The sequence below is a fragment of the Pongo pygmaeus genome, chromosome 10, assembly GCF_028885625.2.
Source record: "Pongo pygmaeus isolate AG05252 chromosome 10, NHGRI_mPonPyg2-v2.0_pri, whole genome shotgun sequence".
NCBI lineage: Eukaryota > Metazoa > Chordata > Mammalia > Primates > Hominidae > Pongo > Pongo pygmaeus.
Window position 1 is genome coordinate 108,496,850 of NC_072383.2, and position 22,543 is coordinate 108,519,392.

At 48.7% G+C, this 22,543-nt stretch overlaps 1 protein-coding gene across 1 annotated transcript in view; it reads right to left on the bottom strand.

Annotated features, from left to right (window-relative positions):
- GLTP (glycolipid transfer protein) overlaps positions 1-19,110 on the bottom strand; it is a 29,602-nt gene extending 10,492 nt beyond the window's left edge. The window contains exon 1 of the mRNA XM_054443385.2: positions 18,847-19,110. Coding sequence (XP_054299360.1) covers positions 18,847-18,949 — 103 coding nt within the window. The 5' untranslated portion in view covers positions 18,950-19,110. The remainder of the gene's footprint in view (positions 1-18,846) is intronic.
- Between the last annotated feature and the right edge of the window lie 3,433 nt (positions 19,111-22,543).

Sequence of the window (22,543 nt, forward strand, 5' to 3'; positions counted from 1 at the left end):
AGGCCAGGCGCAGTAGCTCACGCCTGTAATCCCAGCACTTTGGAAGGCCAAGGCAGGCGGATCACAAGGTCAGGAGTTTGAGACCAGCCTGGCCAACATGGTGAAACCTTATCTCTACTAAAAATACAAAAATTAGCCGGGCGTGGTAGCAGGCGCCTGTAGTCCCAGCTACCCAGGAGGCTGAGACAGGAAAATCGCCTGAACCTGGGAGGCAGAGGTTGCAGTGAGCCGAGATTGTGCCACTGCACTCCAGCCTGGCGACAGAGTAAGACTCCACCTCAAAAAAAATAAAATAAGGCACCAAACACATGTAGCAGAGTGCCCGGTGAGTGGTGAACACTCAGTACCTGAACTTCAATCATTTTTATGACCTCATATCATTATTAGGGTCATGTGCTGTGACCCAGCAAATGACATCATCGTGGAAGACAGAGGATTCCCCAGAACCTCCATCGAGTGGGACTCATCCTTGACCTGTGCCCCTGCTGCTTTCTCTGTGCTCCCCTGTGAGGCCCCACTAGGGCCAGGGCTGCCACCTTGACCTGCTGCAAGCTCCGGGCATGCTGTCCTCACGCTGTGCCACGAGCAGTCTCCTCTCAGCAACTGAGCCTCTTTCCATTGTCTGCAGAGGCAAATCTCCCAGCAAGGGGCCATGCTGGAGCCTTCCCTAGGGTGGTCACGTCAGAGGCTGCTCAGAGGTGCTGCGCCAGGGGTGTAGGCAATGAATCCAGGGTGCTCTGGTCTCCCAGACAGGCCTGCCAAGCATCAATGGGGTGACAACTCCATGCCACCCTTTAACCTCACCTGACAGATCACTGACCTCCGCTGTGTGTAGAGGCCAGCCTGGAGAGGTCGTGCCACTTGTTAGCCCTGGAAGGTGTTCTCTTCCAGCACCGCTACCGCTGCCTCTCTGAAAGGACCATGCATTCTGAACTTACATAATAACGCCAGAGCCAAGATCCTCTTTCCTCTGCCAGTGACTACAGTGCTGCCAGAGGGTGCAAATTCCGACCCTCACAGGGGGCCAGGCAGGTGCCATGGATGGGCTACATGGGGACTGGCAAAACCCATCTGGACGTATGGCTGTTCCTCAGCTCCAGCTGACGGCTTTACATCCTCATCTTCCCAAAATGTATAATGAGCCGGACGTGGTGGCATGCACCTGTAGTCCCAGCTACTCGGGAGCCAGAGGTGGGAGGATCGCTCAAGCCCAGGAGTTCAAGGCTGCAGTGAGCTATGATTGTGTCACTGCACTCCAGCCTGCACAACAGAGTGAGACTCCATCTCTAAAAAAAATTAAAATGTGGGCCAGGCGCAGTGGCTCATGCCTATAATCCCAGCACTTTGGAAGGCCGAGGTGGGTGGATCACCTGAGGTCAGGAGTTCAAGACCAGCCTGACCAACTTGGTGAAACCCCATCTCTAATAAAAATACAAAAATTAGCCAGGTGTGGTGGTGCACGTCTGTAATCCCAGCTACTGGGGAGGCTGAGCCAGGAGAATCACTTGAACCCAGGAGGCAGAGGTTGCAGTGAGCCGAGACAGCCACTGCACTCCAGCCTGGGCAACAAGAGTGAAATTCCATCTCAAAAAAATAAATAAATAAAATATAAAAATGCATAATGTCCAAAGGCTTACATTAGACTGATGGATGGATGGACAGAGATATGGATAGATAGGCACAGTAAAATATTAATGGTAACATCTAGGTGATAGGTGTACGAGTACTATTTGCTGTAAAATTCTTTCAACTTTGCCACATGTTTGAATTTTCTCATAGAAAATACTGAAAAAAGTAATGTCAGGTTTTTTTTTCTGCTCATAAAATTCTATTTCTTTTTCTACTTTTTCTTCCAAATCTGTTTCACTGTTATAGTGATCATAGTCACATGTGTTACACCTTTGTTTTTTAAACCAACAATCTTGCCACCAGACTTGAGCTCTGAAGAGGGCAGGGACCAGGTTCCCTGCTATGCCCCCAGCACCCAGCAGATGCCTGACCCTAGTTGGTACTTGTATGACATCTGTGGAATGAATGAATGAGTGAATGAATGGACTGTGGGAAACATGGAATCCGTCAGTGTATTTCCCTTCCAGGCTCTCCATCTCTGCACCCTCCTATGGTTCAGACTGACCCAACACACTGGTTTTAAACACCTGTCCAACCCAGATGACAGAGGATATGTGAAGGGACTTGGGCCTCAGTTCCCCTGTTTATAAAACGGAAATCCTTCTAGGATGTTCCTCTGCAGGGCTGCTGTGAGAGAGAGGTGTCACACATGCAAAGTGAGGGCTCAAAGCACTGACCACGATTGTTTTTACTGCCACTGGCTGGTTTTCAACCAAAGCCTTCCAGTGAAGAAGAGATGACGGCAGGGCTTGATGACAGATCACCATCGACCATGGGTGGCTTATTAGCTTTTCTCAATGACTCGGGTCATTCAACATGCATTTCAGAGACGCAGAAAGATGTTATGCAGCATCCTTGTGCAGTTCCGAGCGGCCCTTCCCTGGTGGCAGGGAGAAAGGCTTTTTGTTTTGTGTTCTCCTGACCATGCGCTACGAGGGTCACGAGGCCGCCATGGTCAGCAGAAGCTGGGCCCCAACAGCAGCTGTTATTGTGTGTGGGGCCACCGCACAGGGCCAGAGCTCCCGCTCAACAGTAGGGGAGGAATGTGGTGCCTCAAATGCATTTCTGGGGCTGGGAGCCTAGCAGAAGAGAGGGGAGGCGAGGCAGGGGCTGGGAACAAGACCCCAGACTTCACTTCCATGCTCTACCCACAGGGAGCCACCGGCAGGAAAGGCAGCTCTGCATGCATCTCTGTGTTATGTAAACAAGCACGCTGAAGTGGGTTTGGAAGCATCTGGAGGTGGGCTGCCTGCAATTAGCAGTGGCGTCAACATGGGCAGTGGCACTGAAGCAGTGGCATCCACAGTCCTGGGTTTGAATCGCAGCTCTGGTGTGAGTTTGGCCAAGTGACTTAACCACTCCAGGTTCAGGCCCTTCGGTTTCTACAGCCCAGAGGTGTTGTGCAAACAGGAAGTGCTCTGTATATGGTTGGGCTGAAGCCTGTTTCAACATCACCCACCCAAGGCTCTGGGCTTATGTTTGCCTTTGGTGCAGTCCAAGGACATCAAGTCACAGAAAAGCCAAATGACTTGCCCAAGTTACACTCCAGGGAGTGCCAGGAACTCAGACACAATTCCAGAGCCAAAGCTGCTTCCACTACACCCTTAACCTTTCTGTCTAGAATGTTACCATTCTTTGAACTCAAAGAATGTTTCTTTGAGGTCCTGTGAACTCAGAGAAAATAGGAAACCAGAAGACGATTTTAATTCCCAAGCATGTGGTGGCTTTTCTAACAGTTTATTTTATTTATTTATTTATTTTTTTGAGGCAGAGTCTCTCACTCCGTTGCCCAGGCTGGAGTGCTGTGGCGCAATCTAGGCTCACTGCAACCTCCGCCTCCCGGGTTCAAGTGATTCTCCTGCCTCAGCTCCCCAGAAGCTGGGATTACAGGCGTGTGCCACCACACCCAGCCTCTAAGAGTTTAAATTCAAGCCTGCACCTGCTCTGAATACAGCATGACATGTTTCTACCAGGCTCTCAAGCCTTCCCTTTCCTACAGAATGCAGCCTTAACCCCAAATTACCCTTCTTGTTTGACCAGTTTTGCAGTTACCCCAAACTTGTTTTTTTTTATTGTTGTCAGCAAACAGCCTCTTTGAAATGCCACCCACAACCTGTCTGCCTGGAGGGAGGGAGGGGACTTGGAGGGTTCTCTAGTTCATGACCTCCAGGGAGAAAGAAAGCTGTCTTTTTAAACATTTTTTATTTATTCTTCTTATTATTATTTTTCAATAGAGACAGGGTCAGGCCAAGCATGGTGGCTCATGCCTGTAATACCAACACTTTAGGATGCCGAGGCGGGAGGATCACCTGAGATCCGGAGTTCAAGACCAGCCTGACCAACATGGTGAAACCCCATCTGTACTAAAAATACAAAAATTAGCTGGGCGTAGTGGTGCACATCTGTAATCCCAGCTACTTGGGAGGGTGAGGCAAGAGAATCACTTGAATCTGGGAGGCGGAGGTTGCAGTGAGTTGAGATTGCACGTGAGACTCTGTCTGAAAAAAAAAAAAAATAGAGACGGGGTCTTACCATTTTGCCCAGGCCAGTCTCAAACTCCTGGGCTGAAGTGATCTGCCCGCCTTGGCCTCCTCAAAGTGCTGGGATTACAGGCATGAGCCGCCATGCCTGGCCTGAAGCTGTCTTTAAAAAAAGAAAAATCAGATGTGGTCCCACCATCTTCTTTCACAGACCCAACTAGAATGAGCAGATTCCAAATACAGTAAAGATCCGGAACAGCTGGCAAACGACCCCTTCTGTTTAATGGAGAAGGCTTTTTCCAATGCATGCTACTCAACTCAGAAGGCACAAGGAAGGAAACCAATAAATCTAATTATAAAAAACAGAAACCTCCTATATGGGGGAGAGGAGAAATCCCACCACCAACCAAAGCCAAACAACTTGGGGAGCAGAGAGTAGAGAGTCTGTGTAACAAGCATAACAGAAAAAAGGCTACTATCCCTAATATGTAAAGAGCTCTTACAAATCAGTAAGAATAAAACAACAGCCCTATAGAACAATGGGCAATTCACAATAGAAATGAAAAGATGCTTAATCTCAATAATAAAAAAATAAAAACAGTGAAATATTTTCCATCTACCATTTTTTTAAAAAAGAGTCTTGCTATATTGCCCAGGCTGGAGTGCAGTGGCCATTCACAGGTGCAATCCCTCTACTGATCAGCATGGGAATTTTGACCTGCTGTTTCTGACCTGGGCCAGTTCATACCTCTTTAAGCAACCTGGTGGTCCTCTTTGCCAGGAGGTCACCATATTGATGCCAAACTTAGTGCAGACACCCAATCAGTGTAGCACACTACAGCCAAGAACTCCTGGGCTCAAGTGATCTTCCTGCCTCAGCTTCCTGAGTACCTGGGACAACAGGTGTGCACCACTGTGCCTGGCTCTCAAATACGAATATACCATCAGCATTCTAGTTCAGCCATCTTGAATGGAACTCAACAAAATGTAACACATATGTCACTGCTTTCATAGTGGAAGCCATTCGTAGCTTTCTAAACAGGGCCATCATCAAAAATACGAGTTATGATAAAGATGTAGCCCAGAAATGTCACTAGTCCCCTCAAACCGTCACTAAATGACTCTAGATGGTGTGCCTTCAGGCTTTTAGGACAACTGGACAGCTTTGTGTATCTTTTTTTTTTTTTTTTTTTTTGAGACAGGGTATCACTGTGTTGCCCAGGCTGGAATGCAGTGGCACAATCATGGCTCATTGTAGCCTGGAACTCCTGGTCTCAAGCAATCCTCCCACCTCAGCCTCCAGAGTAGTTGGGACTACAGGTATGCACCACCATGCTGGGCTAATTTTTTTTTTTTTACTTTTTGTAGAGACTGGGACTCGCTATACCATTGCCCAAGCTGGTCTTGAACTCCTAGGCTCAAGCAATCCTCTAGCCTCGGCCTCCCAAAGTGCTAGGATTACAGGCATGAGCCACTGTACCTGGCCAACTTTGTGTATTTTTTTAAAACTCCTGTTAATGGTTGACAGCTACTTCTTCCTGCAGTGCTTTAATTATTTATTATTCTTTTTTTTTGAGACAGAGTCTCACTCTATAGCCCAAGCTGGAGTGCAGTGGAGCAATCTCGGCTCACTGCAACCTCTGCCTCCCGAGCGTAAGCAATTCTCATGCCTCAGCCTCCCGAGTAGCTGGCACTACAGGCGCACGCCACCATGCCAGGCTAATTTTTTGTATTTTAGTAGAGACAGGGTTTCACCATGTTGCCCAGGGTGGTCTCAAACTCCTGAGCTCAAGCAATCCACCCACCTCAGCTTCCCAAAGTGCTGGAATTACAGGCGTGAGCCACCGTGCCCAGCCAAATTCTTATAGATACTTAAATACCAAATAGCCACCAGAATCAGAATCTCCTGCAAAGAGAAGGTATGCACCAATGAGGGGTTTCGTGCATGGCCTCTGGGACAATTCTGACTAGACAAGGGCTATCTAGGGCCTCCTGCCTGGATCTCTGCCACAGTTCAGATGGGTGACACTGCCCAGAAAGCAGAATTCCCTGTAAGCCAGCAGTGACCATATGCTACACAGAATCACACTAATTTCTTTTTTTTGTTTAGAGATGGGGTCTCATTGTATCACCCAGGCTGGAGTACAGTGGCACAATCACAGCTCACTGCAGCTTTTTCTTTTTCTTTTTCTTTTTTTTTTTTTGAGACGGAGTCTCGCTCTGTAGCCCAGGCTGGAGTGCAGTGACGCGATCTCAGCTCACTGCAAGCTCCGCCTTCTGGGTTCACGCCATTCCTCTGCCTCAGCCTCCCGAGTAGCTGGGACTACAGGTGCCCGCCACCACGCCTGGCTAATTTTTTGTATTTTTAGTAGAGACAGGGTTTCACCGTGTTAGCCAGGATGGTCTCGATCTCCTAACCTCCTCGTGATCCACCCGCTTTGGCCTCCCAAAGTGCTGAGATTACAGGCGTGAGCCACCACGCCTGGCCTCACTGCAGCTTTGACCTCCCAGGCTCAAGTGATCCTCCAGCCTCAGTCTCTGGAGTAGCTGAGACTACAGACACATGTCACTATGACCAGCTAATTTTTTGTTTTTAATTTTTTGTAGAGATGGGGTCTTACTTTGTTGCCCAGGGTGGTCTTGAACTCCTGGCCACAAGTGATCCTCCCGCCTTGGCCTCCCAAAGCACTGGAATTACAGGCGGGAGCCACTGCACCCGACCTCATTTCCTCTTTTTCTGGCCTCAAGAGAGTTGGACAGTACTGGTCGTTATGCTCTTAGCAAGACCACAGCATATACCTGGAAGTTGCCATCCAAGCTGCCTCTCCATGCCTGACTCTTCAAACAGCCATCTCTTACAACATGGGATGTTCCTGACATTGAGTAACAAGGTGACCAAATTGCCCTGCCCTGGCCCACCCTCTCGTTTCATCTCAAGAACAATGTTCAGGAACCAAAAAGCACTCTTTAAGATGCACAGGTTGCTTCACTTTCAGCCTGTGTGATTCAGGACAGAACATACCTAACCCAATTCATAAACAGTCATTTCCAGAAAGGAAGAACAGGATGCCCGTGTCGTGATGCTACAAGCCTGGTGTGGGGAGGTTCTATTGCAAATTCAATGGTTTTTTTCATAGCTGGATAATAAAGTTCAGTTGTTAAACACATGAGGCAGATTAACTTTATAGGTCTTGGGTTACAAGGATCATAATGGAAGACACTCAAATTACAGCTGATGGAGATGAATCATTTATTAATCTGGGGGTGCGGGTTGTCATGGCTCAGTTTACAATAAGGCCTAATTTTAAGGATACAAGCCTTGAGATTACCTACATTTCTAAAACAGGTTCCTGCTCTGAGTCTACTATCTAAAGAGGAAAGAATGTTTACAAAACAATTCAAAATACTTCTTTAAAAACTTCACCCCCAGGCCAGGCGCAGTGGCTTACGCCTGTAATCCCAGCACTTTGGTAGGCCAAGGCAGGTGGATCACTTGAGGCCAGGAGTTCAAAATTAGCCCGGCCAACATAGTGTGAACCCATTTCTACTAAAAATACAAAAATGAGTCGGGCATGGTGGTGCGCGTCTGTAATCCAAGCTTCTCAGGAGGCTGAGGCAGGAGAATCACTTGAACCCAGGAGGCGGAGGTTGCAGTGAGCCAAGATTGATTGTGCCACTACACTCCAGCCTGGGCGACAGAGCAAGACTCTACCTCAAAAAAAAAAAAAAAAAAAAAGAAAGAAAGAAAAAGAAAAAAGAAAAACTTCACCCTCATGACATGCCAACTATTTGTCCTATAATTGCTCCCTGTTCAGGAAAAACCAGTCTTGAACTAAGAATGATGCAGTTGGGAAAATTCTTTTTTTTTTTTTTTTTTCTTTTTGAGATGGAGTATCGCTCTGTCGCCAGGCTGGAGTGCAGTGGCCTGATCTCGGCTCACTGCAGTCTCTGCCTTCCGGGTTCAAGCGATTCCCAGGACTCAGCCTCCTGAGTATCTGAGACTATAGGCAAGCACCACCACGCCCAGCTAATTTTTTTTTTTTTTTTGTATTTCAGTAGAGACGGGATTTCACCATGTTGGCCAGGATGGTCTCGATCTCCTGACCTCGTGATCCGCCTGCCTCAGCCTCCCAAAGTACTGGGATTACAGGTGTGAGCCACCGCACTCAACTGGGAAAATTATTATTATTATTATTATTTTGAGACTCTCGCTCTGTTGCCCAGGCTGGAGTGCAGTGGCGCGATCTTGGCTCACTGCAACCTCCACCTCCCAGGTTCACGCCATTCTCCTGCCTCAGCCTCCCGAGTAGCGCGTGCCACCATGCCTGGCTAATTTTTGTATTTTTAAAAGAGACAAGGTTTCGCCATGTTGGCCAGGTTGATCTCGAACTCCTGACCTCAAGAGATCTGCCTGCCTGGGCCTCCCAAAGTGCTGGGGTTACAGGCATGAGCCACCGCACTCGGCAAGTTTCCTCATTTTTAAAATGAGGCTCATAATGGACCCCTCTTCAAAGGTTTGCTGTGAGGCTTAAATAAAGTTGTATAAATAAAGGCCTAAGCACAGTTTCTGGTACCTAGTAAGTGCTCAGTGAAAAAGAAGGTATTAGGCTGGGCACCGTGGCTCACGCCTGTAATCCCAGCACTTTGGGAGGCTGTGGCGGACAAATCACCTGAGGTCAGAGTTCAAGACCAGCCTGACCAACATGGTGAAACCCCATCTCTACTAAAAATACAAAAATTAACTGGGTGTGGTGGTGTGCGCCTATAATTAATTCCAGCTACTTGGGAGACTGAGGTAAGATAATTGCTTGAACCCGGTGGGAGGGTGGAGGTTGCAGTGAGCTGAGATCACGCCACTGCACTCCAGCCTTGGTGACAGAGCAAGACTCCGTCTCAAAAAAAAAAAAAAAAAAGAAAAGAAAAGAAAAAGAAGGTATTATCATTTATGCTTATTATTATAAATTATATCATCATCACCTTTCCCAACAGACAAAGCTTTTCTTTAGAGAGGAAATCCAGAAAACAATTATTCCAATGATTAAGAAATCAAAGCAGAAGGAGAGGAAGGAAGGGAGGAGGGAGAAAAAGAATTATTGACTAATTGATTGATTGTTAGGGGTAAAATTAGCAGAAATCTCTCCATCATAAAATAATGACTTCAAATGTATTCCAGACCATTAAGACAGAGATCTCAGAAGGGAGTGAAGTAAGGAACTTGGAGGAACAGCAAGGCAGAAAATGAATCATTTCTGAACACAGGGAAGTGTGAGTCGACTGCCTAACTGCCAGGGTGGAAAGCAGAGGCTTCTAGAAGACCCTGGAGAGGGCTGATCCACTGCAATGACTTTGAAAAGCTCAGATACAGTTAACACTCTAGCAAGAACCACAAAAAAGGCCTCCATACAAGTACCACTGTAAGTATGTAATAAAAGGAGTTAACATTCACTCTGGCAGGTTTTTACTGAAACAATGAAACCTAAGACTAGGACCCAACATTTCCATTCTTTTTTTTTTTTTCTTTTTTTCTGAGACGGAGTCTCGCTCTGTCCCAGGCTGGAGTACAGTGGCGTGATCTCAGCTCACAGTAACCTCCGCCTCCTGGGTCAAGCGATTCTCCTGCCTCAGCCTTCGGAGTAGCTGGGATTACAGGATTGCGCCACCACACCCGGCTAATTTTTTTTTGTATTTTTAGTAGAGACAGGGTTTTACCATGTTGGCCAGGCTGGTCTCAAACTCCTGACCTCGTGATCTGCCCGCCTCGGCCTCCCAAAGTGTTGGGATTACAGGCATGAGCCACTGCCCCCAGCCCCAATATTTCCATTCTAAGAAGCTCATTGAAATAATCACATTGTCATGCCAGCCGGGAACTTCCTCTCATTTCCCCTCCTCCCCTACAAGGGACATTTCTGCCCTAGAGACGACTTCCAACATCTTCCTGTCTCTTGATGTGGTGTTGGTCTCCCGTTACAGGGCTAGACCTGCTGCAAAGTCCTGTGGACCACTTCCTAGCTTTATGACCTGATCAAATCGCTTCACCTCCCTGCACATTGGTTTCCTCTTCTGGAAAATGGTGCCAAATTCCTCCTAAGTTCATCATGAGGATTAGAAATGAGCTACTGCCTAATTCAATGGCATATCCTGGAAGCCACTCAAAATAGAGATGACGCTAGTTATGATCACGGTCATACGTTATATTTTATAAAGCCCTTTGTCATGAATTCCTCCCATTCCTTTTCACGTGGATATAGGCTGGGCGCCCATGCTGCAGAAGCCCATTGGTGGGTCCTGGGAGGGCCTGACTTCTGCCCCAAGGGATTCACAGTGGAGGGCTGTCCCTCCAAGCACCCCTGTGCAGCAGACGAGGGGCAAGATGAGTTCGCAAGCAACTGTAGTCTCTCCCCTCCTACTCAATCCTCTTCCTTCTGGCAGCAGAGAGGCCAGACCTCAGTCTCTGACCTCAAGGGCCAGATTTTTCTGAACACAAAGATCTAATCACCACCATCCCAGGACAGGGTGGGCGGGTGCCACTGGTCTGTATGTACTCTGGCCTTTGGACATTATAAAGGAGGCTGCTGGAGCAATTGTCAGACTTAAGCAGCCATGCAGCTGGCTCTGTGCCCTGGCAGTCATTCACCAAGTCAGGCATTGATTTTGGTGCTCCTGCCCGCAGTCACCACATCTTTCCACACAGGTAGGACGGACGGCCCTAGACCTTTAGGAACTGGGCCTTTTGCCACACAGCTGTTGGGAAACGGAGCTGCCAAAAAAAAGCCACCTTGGGGCCTCTCAAGCTCAGGCTGGCTCAGCTGGATGCCAATCTCCATGTTTCTTCCACTCATCTGTCCACAGTGTTCAGGGCACAGATGTCAGAGGAAGAGAATCAGACTCAAAGTGACTTCTCCCCTCTGAGCCTCAAAAACAGCTGACTCATGGGCTGTTACACACATGGACAGAAAAACACAACAGGGCCCTCCACAGCCTTCCTTGCAGATTGTTCTCTGGCCAGGTGGGATCAAGAGTGGGACCTACCAGCACGGCACCAGCACACAGCAGGTGCTCCTGAAGGCTAAGAAAGCCTCACTTACTACTTGCAATGCATCTCCGAAGTCTGCCAGCAGTTTCAAAATTGTACAGCCATTGCAGAAAGTGTCTCTCTGGCTTCTTCCTCCAACAAGACATTATTTGTTTCATCTTCTCAGGGTTCCTCCCAGGCACACAATCTAAATCCCATTCCTCTAGAATCCAGCTCTCAACAGTCAATCAAAATGATAACTCACCTGCTATATTAGGAGGGTTAATACAGTTTCTTGTCTTTCTTGGGATATTCTTCACCAAGCTTGTCCAACCCGCAGACCACAGGCCTCATGTGGCCCAGAACCGCTTTGAATGTGGCCCAATACAAATTCATAAACTTTCTTAAAACATTATGAGATTTGAGTTTTGTTTTGTTTTGTTTTTTAGCTCATCAGCTATCGTTAGCGTTAGTGTATTTTATGTGTGGCCCAAGACAATTCTTCCAGTGTGGCCCTGGGAATCCAAAAAATTGTACACCCCTGTTCTATACAAAACCAAAAATAAACAGGTATTAGCATTAACTTTAAATTTTTTTTAAAAAAGCAGAAAATATTGCAAGGCTGTGGTAGGTGGTCCCAAATCTCAGAGGATGCTTGTTGCAGTGGGGGAGCTTCTAACTCACAGATCAAAGGGTACAGGTGGGGCTGGTTCCCAGTTAGCCTGATGTCCCAGATGAAGGAAAAGCCAGAGCTGAGGCTGGGCGCAGTAGCTCACGCCTCTAATCCCAGCACTTTGGGAGGCTGACGTGGGTGGATCATGAGGTCAGGAGTTCAAGACCAGCCTGGCCAGCATGGTGAAACCCCGTCTCTAGTGAAAATACAAAAAATTAGCCGGGCATGGCGGTGCAAGTCTGTAATCCCAGCTACTGGGGAGGCTGAGCCGGGAGAATCACTTGAACCCAGGAGGCAGAGGTTGCAGTGAGCCGAGATCGTGCCACTGCACTCCAGCCTGGGCAATAGAGCAAGACTCTGTCTCAAAAAAAAAAAAAAAAAAAAAAAGCAAGAGTTGAGCACCGTGGCACACGCCTATAATCCCAACTACTCACGAGGCTGAGGCAGGAGGATCACTTGAGCCCAGGAGCTGGAGGCTGCAGTGAGCTGTGATCACCCCACTGCATGCCAGTCTGGGCAATAGAGCAAGACCTTGTCTCTTAAACAAAACACACACACACACACACACACACACACACACAACCAGCCAACTTGTTGGGGCTTTTCCCACCAGACGATTTCAACACCCCAGTCATTTTCTAATTTATATTCAAATAAACAGGAGTTATGGATCAGCTTGGCGGGCTGTTTATGAGTTACACACCTCAGAGCAAACCTGCATGTCTGGTCTGTGGCACCCATGCCACTTGTCATGTGGACAAGTCACCATGGTGCCAGCAGAACCACTGGATTTCCTCAAGTACCCAACCACGCTGGCTCCACTGGGGGTCTTCTCCTTTACCAGAGAGAAAGCCAGGACAGCAGGCATGACAGCAAGAACACTACATAAGGAGTCCAGAGGACTGAGTTCTAGTCTGGCACATAAGGAGTCCGGAGGCCCAAGTTCTAGTCTGGCTTTACTGGTCACTCACTGGCTGTGTGACCCTGAGCAAGTCACCTAACCTCTCTGGCCTAGGTTTCTTTGGCTATAGAACAAGATAAATCTCTGATTCTAGGCTGCCACTGCCACCCTCCCCCAAAGTGGAACAAGCGCTGAACCAAAAGTGATGGAAAACCACTCTTTCTGGGTTCACTCTAGGACTATTTAATGAGTGCCAGATACCTAGAAGGCCAGATTCCACAGACATCCGTTTAATTAAGGTAAGAGGTATGAAGAAAAATCAACCCCAGAATTTGGATCTCAAGAACCGAGAGGTAATGAAGAATCATTACCTTCAGCTCTTCCATCTCTAGTCTCTCCCTAAACAGTGAGAGCAAATAGGTATCATCTCATGCAGCACTCTAACTGACCTGGAGTGGCAGTGTTAATAAAGATGCCAAGGCTGTGTTTAGGCTCAAAGGGGAAAACAGCATCATGATTGATTAATGATGTCTGCCACAAGTACAGGCTATGAGGGGGTTATATATTTTAATTTAGTCATGTATCTTATTTTAGTTTAGTTTAGTTTATTTATTTTGAGACAGAGTCTCACTCTGCTGCCCAGGCTGAAGTACAGTGGTGCAATCTCAGCTCACTGCAACCTCCACCTCCCAGGTTCAAGGGATTCTTCTGCCTCAGCCTCCCGAGTAGTTAGGATTACAGGAGTATGCTAACATGCCCGGCCAATTTTTTTTTTTTTTTTTTTTTGTATTTTTAGTAGAAATGGAGTTTCTCCATGTTGGTCAGGCTGGATTCCAACTCCTGACCTCAGGTGATCTGCCCGCCTCAGCCTCCCAAAGTGCTGGGATTACAGGCGTGAGCCACCATGCCTGGCCTATTCATGTATTTTAATTTGGAAAGAGAGAGAAGGGCCCAGCATCTTCAACAAGAACCCTGAAGAATGAGAATGGAATGAAAAGCAGTCATTCAGCAAACAGTACTAGTACCGAGTGCTACACACTGAAATAACTCAGAGTCACAGAATATGATAGGGTCCATGGGAGTCTAAGAGAGTTAGGAGAGACGTTCTGGATAAGGTAACTCCTTAAGGATAAGTAGAACCCAGACAGGCAAAAGGAGGGAGGTGGGCTGAAGAGTAGAGTAGTCCACCAGGCAGAGGGGCTGATGTGGGGAAGCTCTGGAGGCAAGAGTATGACGATACTGCCATGTGTGGGGCTACAAACCATTCACAAAGGCTAAAGTACAGGTTTCAAGCTGGGATGAAAGGGAACCACAGAGGCTTCTAGACAGGGAGTGTCAAGAACTAGATGATACTTAAGTCTCCATGCCCCTGCCCTCCCATTGTTAATGCTTTAGAACAGCCACAAAATTGACCTTCAACATGAGAAAGGAGACCTCCCAGAAGTCAGTCTTGCAAACTGATGGGTCAGGAAAGATCTGATTACCGGGTCAAGGTAGAGAGAGAAGATAAACAAAGGGCTGGCCTCTAAGTGGATGTAGTAAAACCTGTACAACTGGGAGATTCCAATTGGAGATAAGGAGGAAGGGCAGGCCCAAGATATGGATGCTCTAAATCAGGCAGGCAGGAGGCTGGCCCGCAGCCAGCACCCACTGAAGCAAGCCCAACTAATGCTGTCACAAACCACACCTAACAAAGGTTTAAGAAATGTGGCTGCTCTAACAGGTTAAAGCACTCTTCAACTCAGCAGTTTCACTTCTAAAAACGAGAAATAACCAAAGGAGTGCACAAAGAATTGAATACAAGGATGTTCACTGCAGCACTGTCTACCAGAGCCCAACATAAGAAGCGATGTGTATGTCCAACAGTAGGGGATTGGTTTAATAAATTATACCACATTGAAGTGATACAATCGGCCAGGTGTGGTGGCTCACACCTGTAATCCCAGCACTTTGGGAGGCTGAGGCGGACAGATCACTTGAGGTCAGGAGTTCAAGAACAGCCTGGCCAAAATGGTAAAACCCCATCTCTACTAAAAATACAGAAGTTAGCTGGGCATAGAGTCATGCACCTGTAATCCCAGCTACTTGGGAGGCCGAGGCACGAGGATCACTTGAACCCAGGAGGTGGAGGTTGCTGTGAGCCAAGATCATGCCACTGCACTCCAGCCTGGGCAATATAACAAGATCCCCATCTCTACAAAAATTAAAATTAAAAAATTAGCTAAGCATGGTGGCACATGCCTGTAGTTCTAGCTGCTCAGGAAGCTGAAGTGGGAAGATTGCTTGAGCTCAGGAGTTCACATCACTGCACCACTCCAGCCTGGGTGACATAGCAAGACAGAAAGAAAGAAAAACAGAAAAGAAAGAAAGAGGGAGGGAGGGAAGAAAGAAAGGAAGGAAGAAAAGAAAGGAAAGGAAGGAAGGAAAGAGAAAGAGGAAGGAAGGGAGGAAGAGAGGAAGGGAAGAAGGGAGGAAGGAAGGGGGAGGGAGGGAAGAAAGAAAGGAAGGGAGAAAAGAGAAGGAAAGGAAGGAAAGAAAGAGGAAGGAAGGAAGGAAGAAGGAAGGAAGGAAGGAAAAGGAAGAAAGAAAAGAAAAGAAAAGACAGAAGAGGACTGACATGAAAAGATGGTTACACTATATTGTTGGGTAGAAAAAAGCAGGTTATACTTATTTGTTTATTTATTTATTTGAGACAGGGTCTCACTCTGTCAATCAGTAATGAGCGAGAATTAGGCTTTATGTAGATTTTCTTTCTTTTTTTTTTTTTTTTTTTTTTGAGACAGGGTCTTGCTCTGTCACCCAAGCTGGAGTACAGTGGCACAATCTCAGCTCACTGCAACTTAGGCGTCCCAAGCTCAAGTGATCTTCCCACCTCAGCCTCCTGCGTAGCTGGAACTACAGGTGTGCACCTCAACACCCAGCTAATTTTCTGTACTTTTGGTAGAGACAGGGTTTCGCCATGTTGCCCAGGCTGGTCTCAAACTCCTGACCTCAAGAGATCCACCCACCTTGGCCTCCCAAAGTACTGGGATTACAGGCGTGAGCCACCGCACCAGCCCATACTTTTTTTTCCCCAAAAAGATAGATGTAAATGAGTTTGGAAGAAAAATATTCTGAAATCCCAGCAGAGATTCTTTCTTTAAAACTCTACCTCAAATGTTGTCAGACAATTAAGTGAACTAATCTACCTAGAGTACTTAGCACATAGTAAGGGCTCAGTGACAGGGAGATTTTTATATATCGTTTGTATTTGCTCAGTTTTCCTCCAATCGACAGATCTTCCTTGCAGAATTAAATACTTTTTAAAAACACAGCTTTTGGCTCTTAGTCATATTTATATTTAGAGCTATGGTTCTCAGAGGTGATTTTGCCTCCCTGGAGATAGTTTAGGTTGTCACAATTTGGGGAGGGGGATGCTACTGGCATCTGGTAGGTAGAGGCCAGGGATGCTGCTAAACATCTTACAATGCACAGAACAGCCCCATCACCACAAAGAACGATCCGTTCCCAAATGTTGGCAAGTGCCATGGTGGAAAATCCGACTTGGAGGAAACTGTCGCTGCAAGGCGTTTCACACTCCTGGTGTCCCTCACCCCAGAGCAGCTCCATTCAAGAGACACACACACCACCCGGATCATCCCAGTGACCAGACACTCCAAGATCTAGAAAAAGCCCCTGCATCACAGCCGACAAATGATCTTGATCAGACGTCCCAGAGAAAAGCCACTCATGGAAGAATCCTCCTAAAGCTTAAGTCTTCAACCTTCAGGAGCAATTCTTCTCCCCCCACAGAAGAGAATAATGGTTCAAATGAATTATCACTTTTTTTCTTTAGAGTCCTAAGAATTAGCCTCTTTGGTGAACAGTAAACAGCTCTGGTGGGCAGAGGGCCCTGTGGTGGTTAACCCATTGTGGACCAACCCCACTGAGGCTTCTGTATAAATGGTACTTCTGTCAACAGATGTGACACCCCACAGCACAGGGATTGCAACAAAGACAAGGGTCCTTTGAGACCAAGGAAAGGGAGGAGGAGATGCTCTTTAGCCCTGGCACCAGATGACTGCTGGCTCTGGCTTGCCACCTCCCTCTTTCCTCCAAAACCAGCCAGATAATTGCATCAAACGATGATACCCCCAAATACAGAACGGATGTGCAACCTCGCTGAAAATAAGGAAAGAAAAAGCCACAGCGTTTAACCTGGGATTTCTCCACCTTTGACACTGCTCATGTTTGGGGCTGGATCATTCTTTGTTGTGGCAGGACTGTTCTGTGCACTGTAGGATGTTGAGCAGCTCTCTGGCCTCTACCCACAAGACACCCGTGCCCCATCCCCCAACTCAGTTGCCACAAAAATGCCTCCAGGCATTGTCAGATGTCCCCTAAGGGGCAAAACTGCCCTCAGTTGAGAACCACTTGTTTAAATGGATTCTGAATCCCTGTCCAGGGCAAGCTGGCTCTGACTTGGAACTATTCCTGGAACCAAAGAGAAAACAAGCAAGCAAAAAAAACAACAACAACAACAACAACCAACAACGTCACAAAATTAAACAACTTTTCAATGCTAGGGCTGGTTCGCTCCCAAGCCCCTGCCTGGAGAGTCAGTACTATCTCAAGACTGTGACACTGATAATAAGAAAGTTTTGTGCATTCAGCAGTATTGACTGAGCATCTGCTATGTGCCAGGCACTGTTCGGGGCACTGGGGACACAGAGTGGATGTAAAAAACCAAGCCGTTGCTCTCAGATTGCTTACCGAGGTCTGGGAATCACACACACCAGACAATTGCACTCCCTCCAACACCGATTAATCACTCTAGCAGGAACCAAAACTGGATTCAGGAACTTATAGCCACACCCCCTACAGCGAAGACCTATTTGGCACTTATGGCCTCGGTACTTTACACACTCCACCTCATCTACTCCTCATAGCTGGCCTAGGAGATCAGCATCCCCATTTCACAGCTGGGGACACTGAGGCTCAAGAGGTGAAGGAGGGGAGCTATAGACTCCAGGTAACCACAACCATCCCAGAGCTCAGGACACTGTGGGAACTACTATCCCTAACAAGCCTTCATTGCCTACTAAGTCGGACTGTCTTAAGGTCTCCTGTCTTTGGGTTTCAGCTGGACTCTGCCCTGGGGGCTGGTATCTTCCTGCAAGGCCACCAAGTGAACCAGCAGGGCAGGACAGAGCTCACATGGAGGAGGAGAATAGAGGCTCAGGTTGCACCCTTTACCCGGGACCCAAAAGGCAAAGGGCAGGGCAGTGGTGCTGGCTTCTAGTTCCCATTTTGCATCCGGGGCCTTGGCTGGACTGGGCTAGGCTGAGGGAGTGGGGGTCTGAAAGAGGACCGCCTTCCCAATGCGCCCAGGAACTTCCGCACGACATACAGGGGAGGGGCTTCCTCTCGTAGAGCCCAAACTGAGGGACGAATTGGTGCCAAGCTCTGCATGTCTGATGTCACCTCACAAAACAGCTCCCCCGACAACCCTCACCCCTGTCCTAAAAGGAGGAAAAACTTTAGGTGGTTTCCCCTAGAAAGAGGCCCTGGAGTTTTGCAACTCCGTCTTCAAAACCCTCTCCCTGTCCCCGCCTCACCAGGCTTCCTACCCTTGGAGGGGGAGACGGGATTCTTTGATCTGGAATGGGGGAATTCCGAGGGAAGAAGGAAGGGTTCGTAGGTCCCATGAGGGAGAGGCTGGAAGCTTAAAGAGAAGGCTTATAAAATGGGGGGATTCATTGTAAGGGGAGCGAGTTGAGAGCCATCAGAAAGCGCCAGGGATGAAGGACTTTGGGGAAGAAGGGGCAGGAGGCTTTGGGGGAGATGGTGGATTACAGAATGCCTAAGGGAGATGGAAGGGTAAGGCGTGTTGGGGGCACGGATGATCAGGGGGCATTTGGGGGATATGGAGGATTGTGAGGGAGGATTTGGGGAGGACAGGCAGGATGTGACATGTTTAGAGCGGAGAAGACTTGGGAGTGGTCCGGGAAAGGGAGAATTTAGGGTGAGTGGAGGGAAAGAGGATCTTGGGTGCCTGGGGAAACAGTACTTGGGGGTGTCTAGGGCAGAGATGGTTAGGGGATGCTCGGGGGAAGGAGGATTCGGGTGAGTGTGGGGCTGCGGGCCGCCTCCCCCCTCCATTCCGGCTCACCGAAGAAGGGCGGCAGGTGGGACACCGCCTCGAGGAAGGGCCCGGTCTCGATCTGCTTGTCCGCGGGCAGCGGCTTCAGCAGGTGTTCGGCCAGCAGCGCCATTTCGGGGTCGAGGCCCGCGGTGATGCCCCAGCCGGCGCCGCGGGCGTCGACACTGCCCCCCCGGCCGCCGCCGTCAGCGCCGGGGCAGTCACAGCCGCCCGCCGCAGGCTCCGGGGACGCCAGCGTCGCCACTTCCGCCCGCACGGCGCCCTCGTAGTCGAGCGCTCAGCGCCGCCCGCCGGCCGAGCGCCTAAGCTGCCGGGCGCGCCGCCCCGCCCCCGCTCGCCGGCTCCCAATCCGCGCCCGCCGCTGAGGTCTCCGCGCCCCCATTGGCCGGGGGGCCGGCCGGGGGCGGGACGCAGAGGAGGCGCGCCGGTTCGTGGGTCCCGGAGGGCCCAAGTGAGCCGCTCACAGGTGAGTCTTCCCCAGGTGTGCCTCCCGCCGCCCCCGGTTTGGCCCCCCAATCCGGGCGGACCGGCTCGGGCCAGGTCACAACTCACAACCCGCCCACCAGCTCGGGTTACAGCCCCACCCAGCCAACGCTCCCCAGGACCTCCGTTTCCTCCAAAATTGTCCCCCAATAACCCCAAGTGACCTGGGTGGACACTGCTCTCCTGTTGGTCACGGTTCTCTTTCGCTGCAACCGACGGGGACGCTCGATTGCTTGATTCTTCGTCTTCAATGACCTTATACCTGTTGAACACTGCTGAAGTCAATCTAACTCAGCCGCTGCCCTTCTGGACGACTCCTGCTTCCCGAAATCTGGGGTCCAGTCTGCCCTCAACGGTCTGATGTTACCTGTTGTGAGGCAGAAGAAAAGGGCCTGGAGGCAGGGAGCATAAGGCTGACTTCGTAGACCTAAATCAAATGAAAGCACCTCAGCAATGACAGGAATGTAAACGGCTTTGCAACTTCACTTCATCTTCTCCATTCACGCCCTTTACGCTTTGTAACTTCACATTCATCCTCTCCATTTACACAGACCACACACTCCAAGAAACATCCTCTCCATTTATACTTTGTAACTTCACATTCATCCTCTCCCTTTACATAGATCACACACCAAGTAACATCCTCTCTATTTGCAATAGGGCACATTCTGAGTAAATGACTCTGTGACTTCATTCTCTTCATTTACATAGAATATTCACCAAGTAACCAATGGGAAACCTCTAGAGTTTTGAGACCCCAGAAAATTCTATAAGCGGGGCTCTTGAGCCTCTACGCTCAGGCCTGCTCCCACACTGTGGGGTGGACTTTTCGTTCTCAATAAATCCTTGCTTTTGCTTTCCTTGCTTCGTTTGTGTGTTTTGTCCAAGACGCCAAGTACCTGGGCACCTTCTGCTGGTGACAGTTGGAGCCAGCCAGTTTATACCAATTCAACCACAACCTGGACACTTGTTTCCAAAACCTAACGTCTCTCCAACAGCCCAGGGTCCAGCTTCTCACACCTTGAATCACAAGTCATCTCAGCCACAACCCACCTAGATGCTTATGTCCTAAACCCAATGCCCAGCTTATGCAAAAGTCTAACACACCATTGTCGAGAGCCTCTTATTCATTCCAGAATAAACATTTGCCGTCCTTCCCACACACCCGCCACCCTCCGCCACTATGTGTCATGCACTGCACTGGGCACTGAGGATAAAGTGAATGATACAGCAAAATCCCTACCCTTGTGGAGCTGACAATCTGGTTGGGAACACAACACAATGCAATACACAAATTGGTAAGACAACTTCAGACACTGATGAGTATGTGAAGAAAATAAAACAGTTTAGTGACGGAGGATGACTGAAGCCTGTTGGCTGAGATCAGATGTGGGGGTTTGGGAGCAGTACCTCTGAAGAGGTGATATTTGAGCTGAGACCTAGAGGAGAAGTAGGATAGAGCCAGGTCAAAGACTTGGGGTGTGAGTCTGGCCAACATGGTGAAACCCCGTCTCTATTAGCAAATACAAAAGTTAGCTGGGTGTGGTGGCAGGCGCCTGTAATCCCAGCTACTCAGGAGGCGGAGGCAGGAAGAATTGCTTGAACCAGGGAGGTGGAGTTTGCAGTGAGCCAAGATCGTGCCATTGCACTCCTGCCAGAGTGAGCGAGACTCCATCTAAAAAAAAAAAAAAAAGACTTGGGGTGTGAGGCACATGAGCAAAAGCCTTAAGGTAACAAAGGGCTTAGTGTGGTGCAAGGAATCGGGGGGCCAGGGGAGGAAATGGGAATGGGTAAGTGAAGGCAAGAGTGAGTAGGGTGATAGGAGTTGAGGTCAGGGAGGTGAGCAGAGGCCAGAGTATGTTGGGGCAGGAAGGGAGTGGTGAAGAGTTTGGATTTTTTTTTTTTTTTTTTTGAGATGGAGTCTCTGCCTGTCGCCCAGGCTGGAGTGCAGTGGTACAATCTCGGCTCACTGCAACCTCCGCCTCCCGGGTTCAGGCAATTCTCTGCCTCAGCCTCCCAAGGAGCTGGGATTACAGGCATTCACCACCACACCTGACTAATTTTTTTGTATTTTTAGTAGAGATGGGGTTTCACCATGATGGCCAGGCTGGTCTCAAACTCCTGACCTTGTGATCCGCCCGCCTCAGCCTCCCAAAGTGCTGGGATTACAGGCGGGAGCCACCGCGCCCGGCCAAGAGTTTGGATTTTATGTTAAAGGCAATAAGAAATCACTAGTGTATTTCTGCTGAATCTTATTGAATGTTTTCTTTTTTCTTTTTTTTTTTCTTTTTTTTTTTGAGAGACAGGATCTCACTCTATAGCCAAGGCCAGAGTGGTGTGATCACAGCTCCCTGCAGCCTCAACCTTCTGGGCTCAAGTGATTCTCCCGCCTCAGTCTCTCAAGTAGCTGGGACTACAGGAACATGCCAACATGCTAGGCTTTTTTTTTTTTTTTTTTTTTTTTTTGTAAAGATGGAGTCTTGCTATGTTTCCCAGCCTGGTTTTGAACCCCTGGGCTCAAGCGATCCTCCCACCTTGGCTTCCCAAAGTGATAGGATTATAGGTGTGAACCACTGTGCCCAGGCTGAATGTTTTAATCTTTCAGGGGGCAGGTGAGAGAAGAGGTTCTTTCAAACCATGACCCAGGTAGAATCAGGAAGTGAGAGGGGCTGGGGGAGACAAAGCTAACATCAACTCTTGCTCATACCCAGACCCTGACATGCCCCATCAAGTCAGATCTTCCACTGATAGGATCCCCAGCCATCAACTAGGCTTGTTCCCACCCCACCCAACCTCACTACCTCGAGCATCCTATGATACCATCTCCTTGAAGCCTCACTGGCCCGCCTCGCACCCTGTCCTAGGGCCAGAACCACACCCACCTGTCAGACGCCTCCATCAATTCCACACAGAGATCGCACCCTACATGGGGACCTCTGGCATCAGACAACACCCTGATTTCTCAACACTTTCTATTCCAGACAAACCATTCAGACACTATAGCTGATTCAAGAAGCACCTTGCCATAGAACACAGGCTTGATACACTGAGATAGATCATTGCTCTGAGATAATGGAGCATCTTGAAAGTTCATCCATCCATTCATCTACCCCTTCATCAATCCAACAAATATGATCAGTGCCTGGCCTAGGATGGATATTTGCTTTCCCATAGCTTGTGACAGGGGCCAGGCTGGTAGCATAACTGGGTGCTGTGGGCTGAG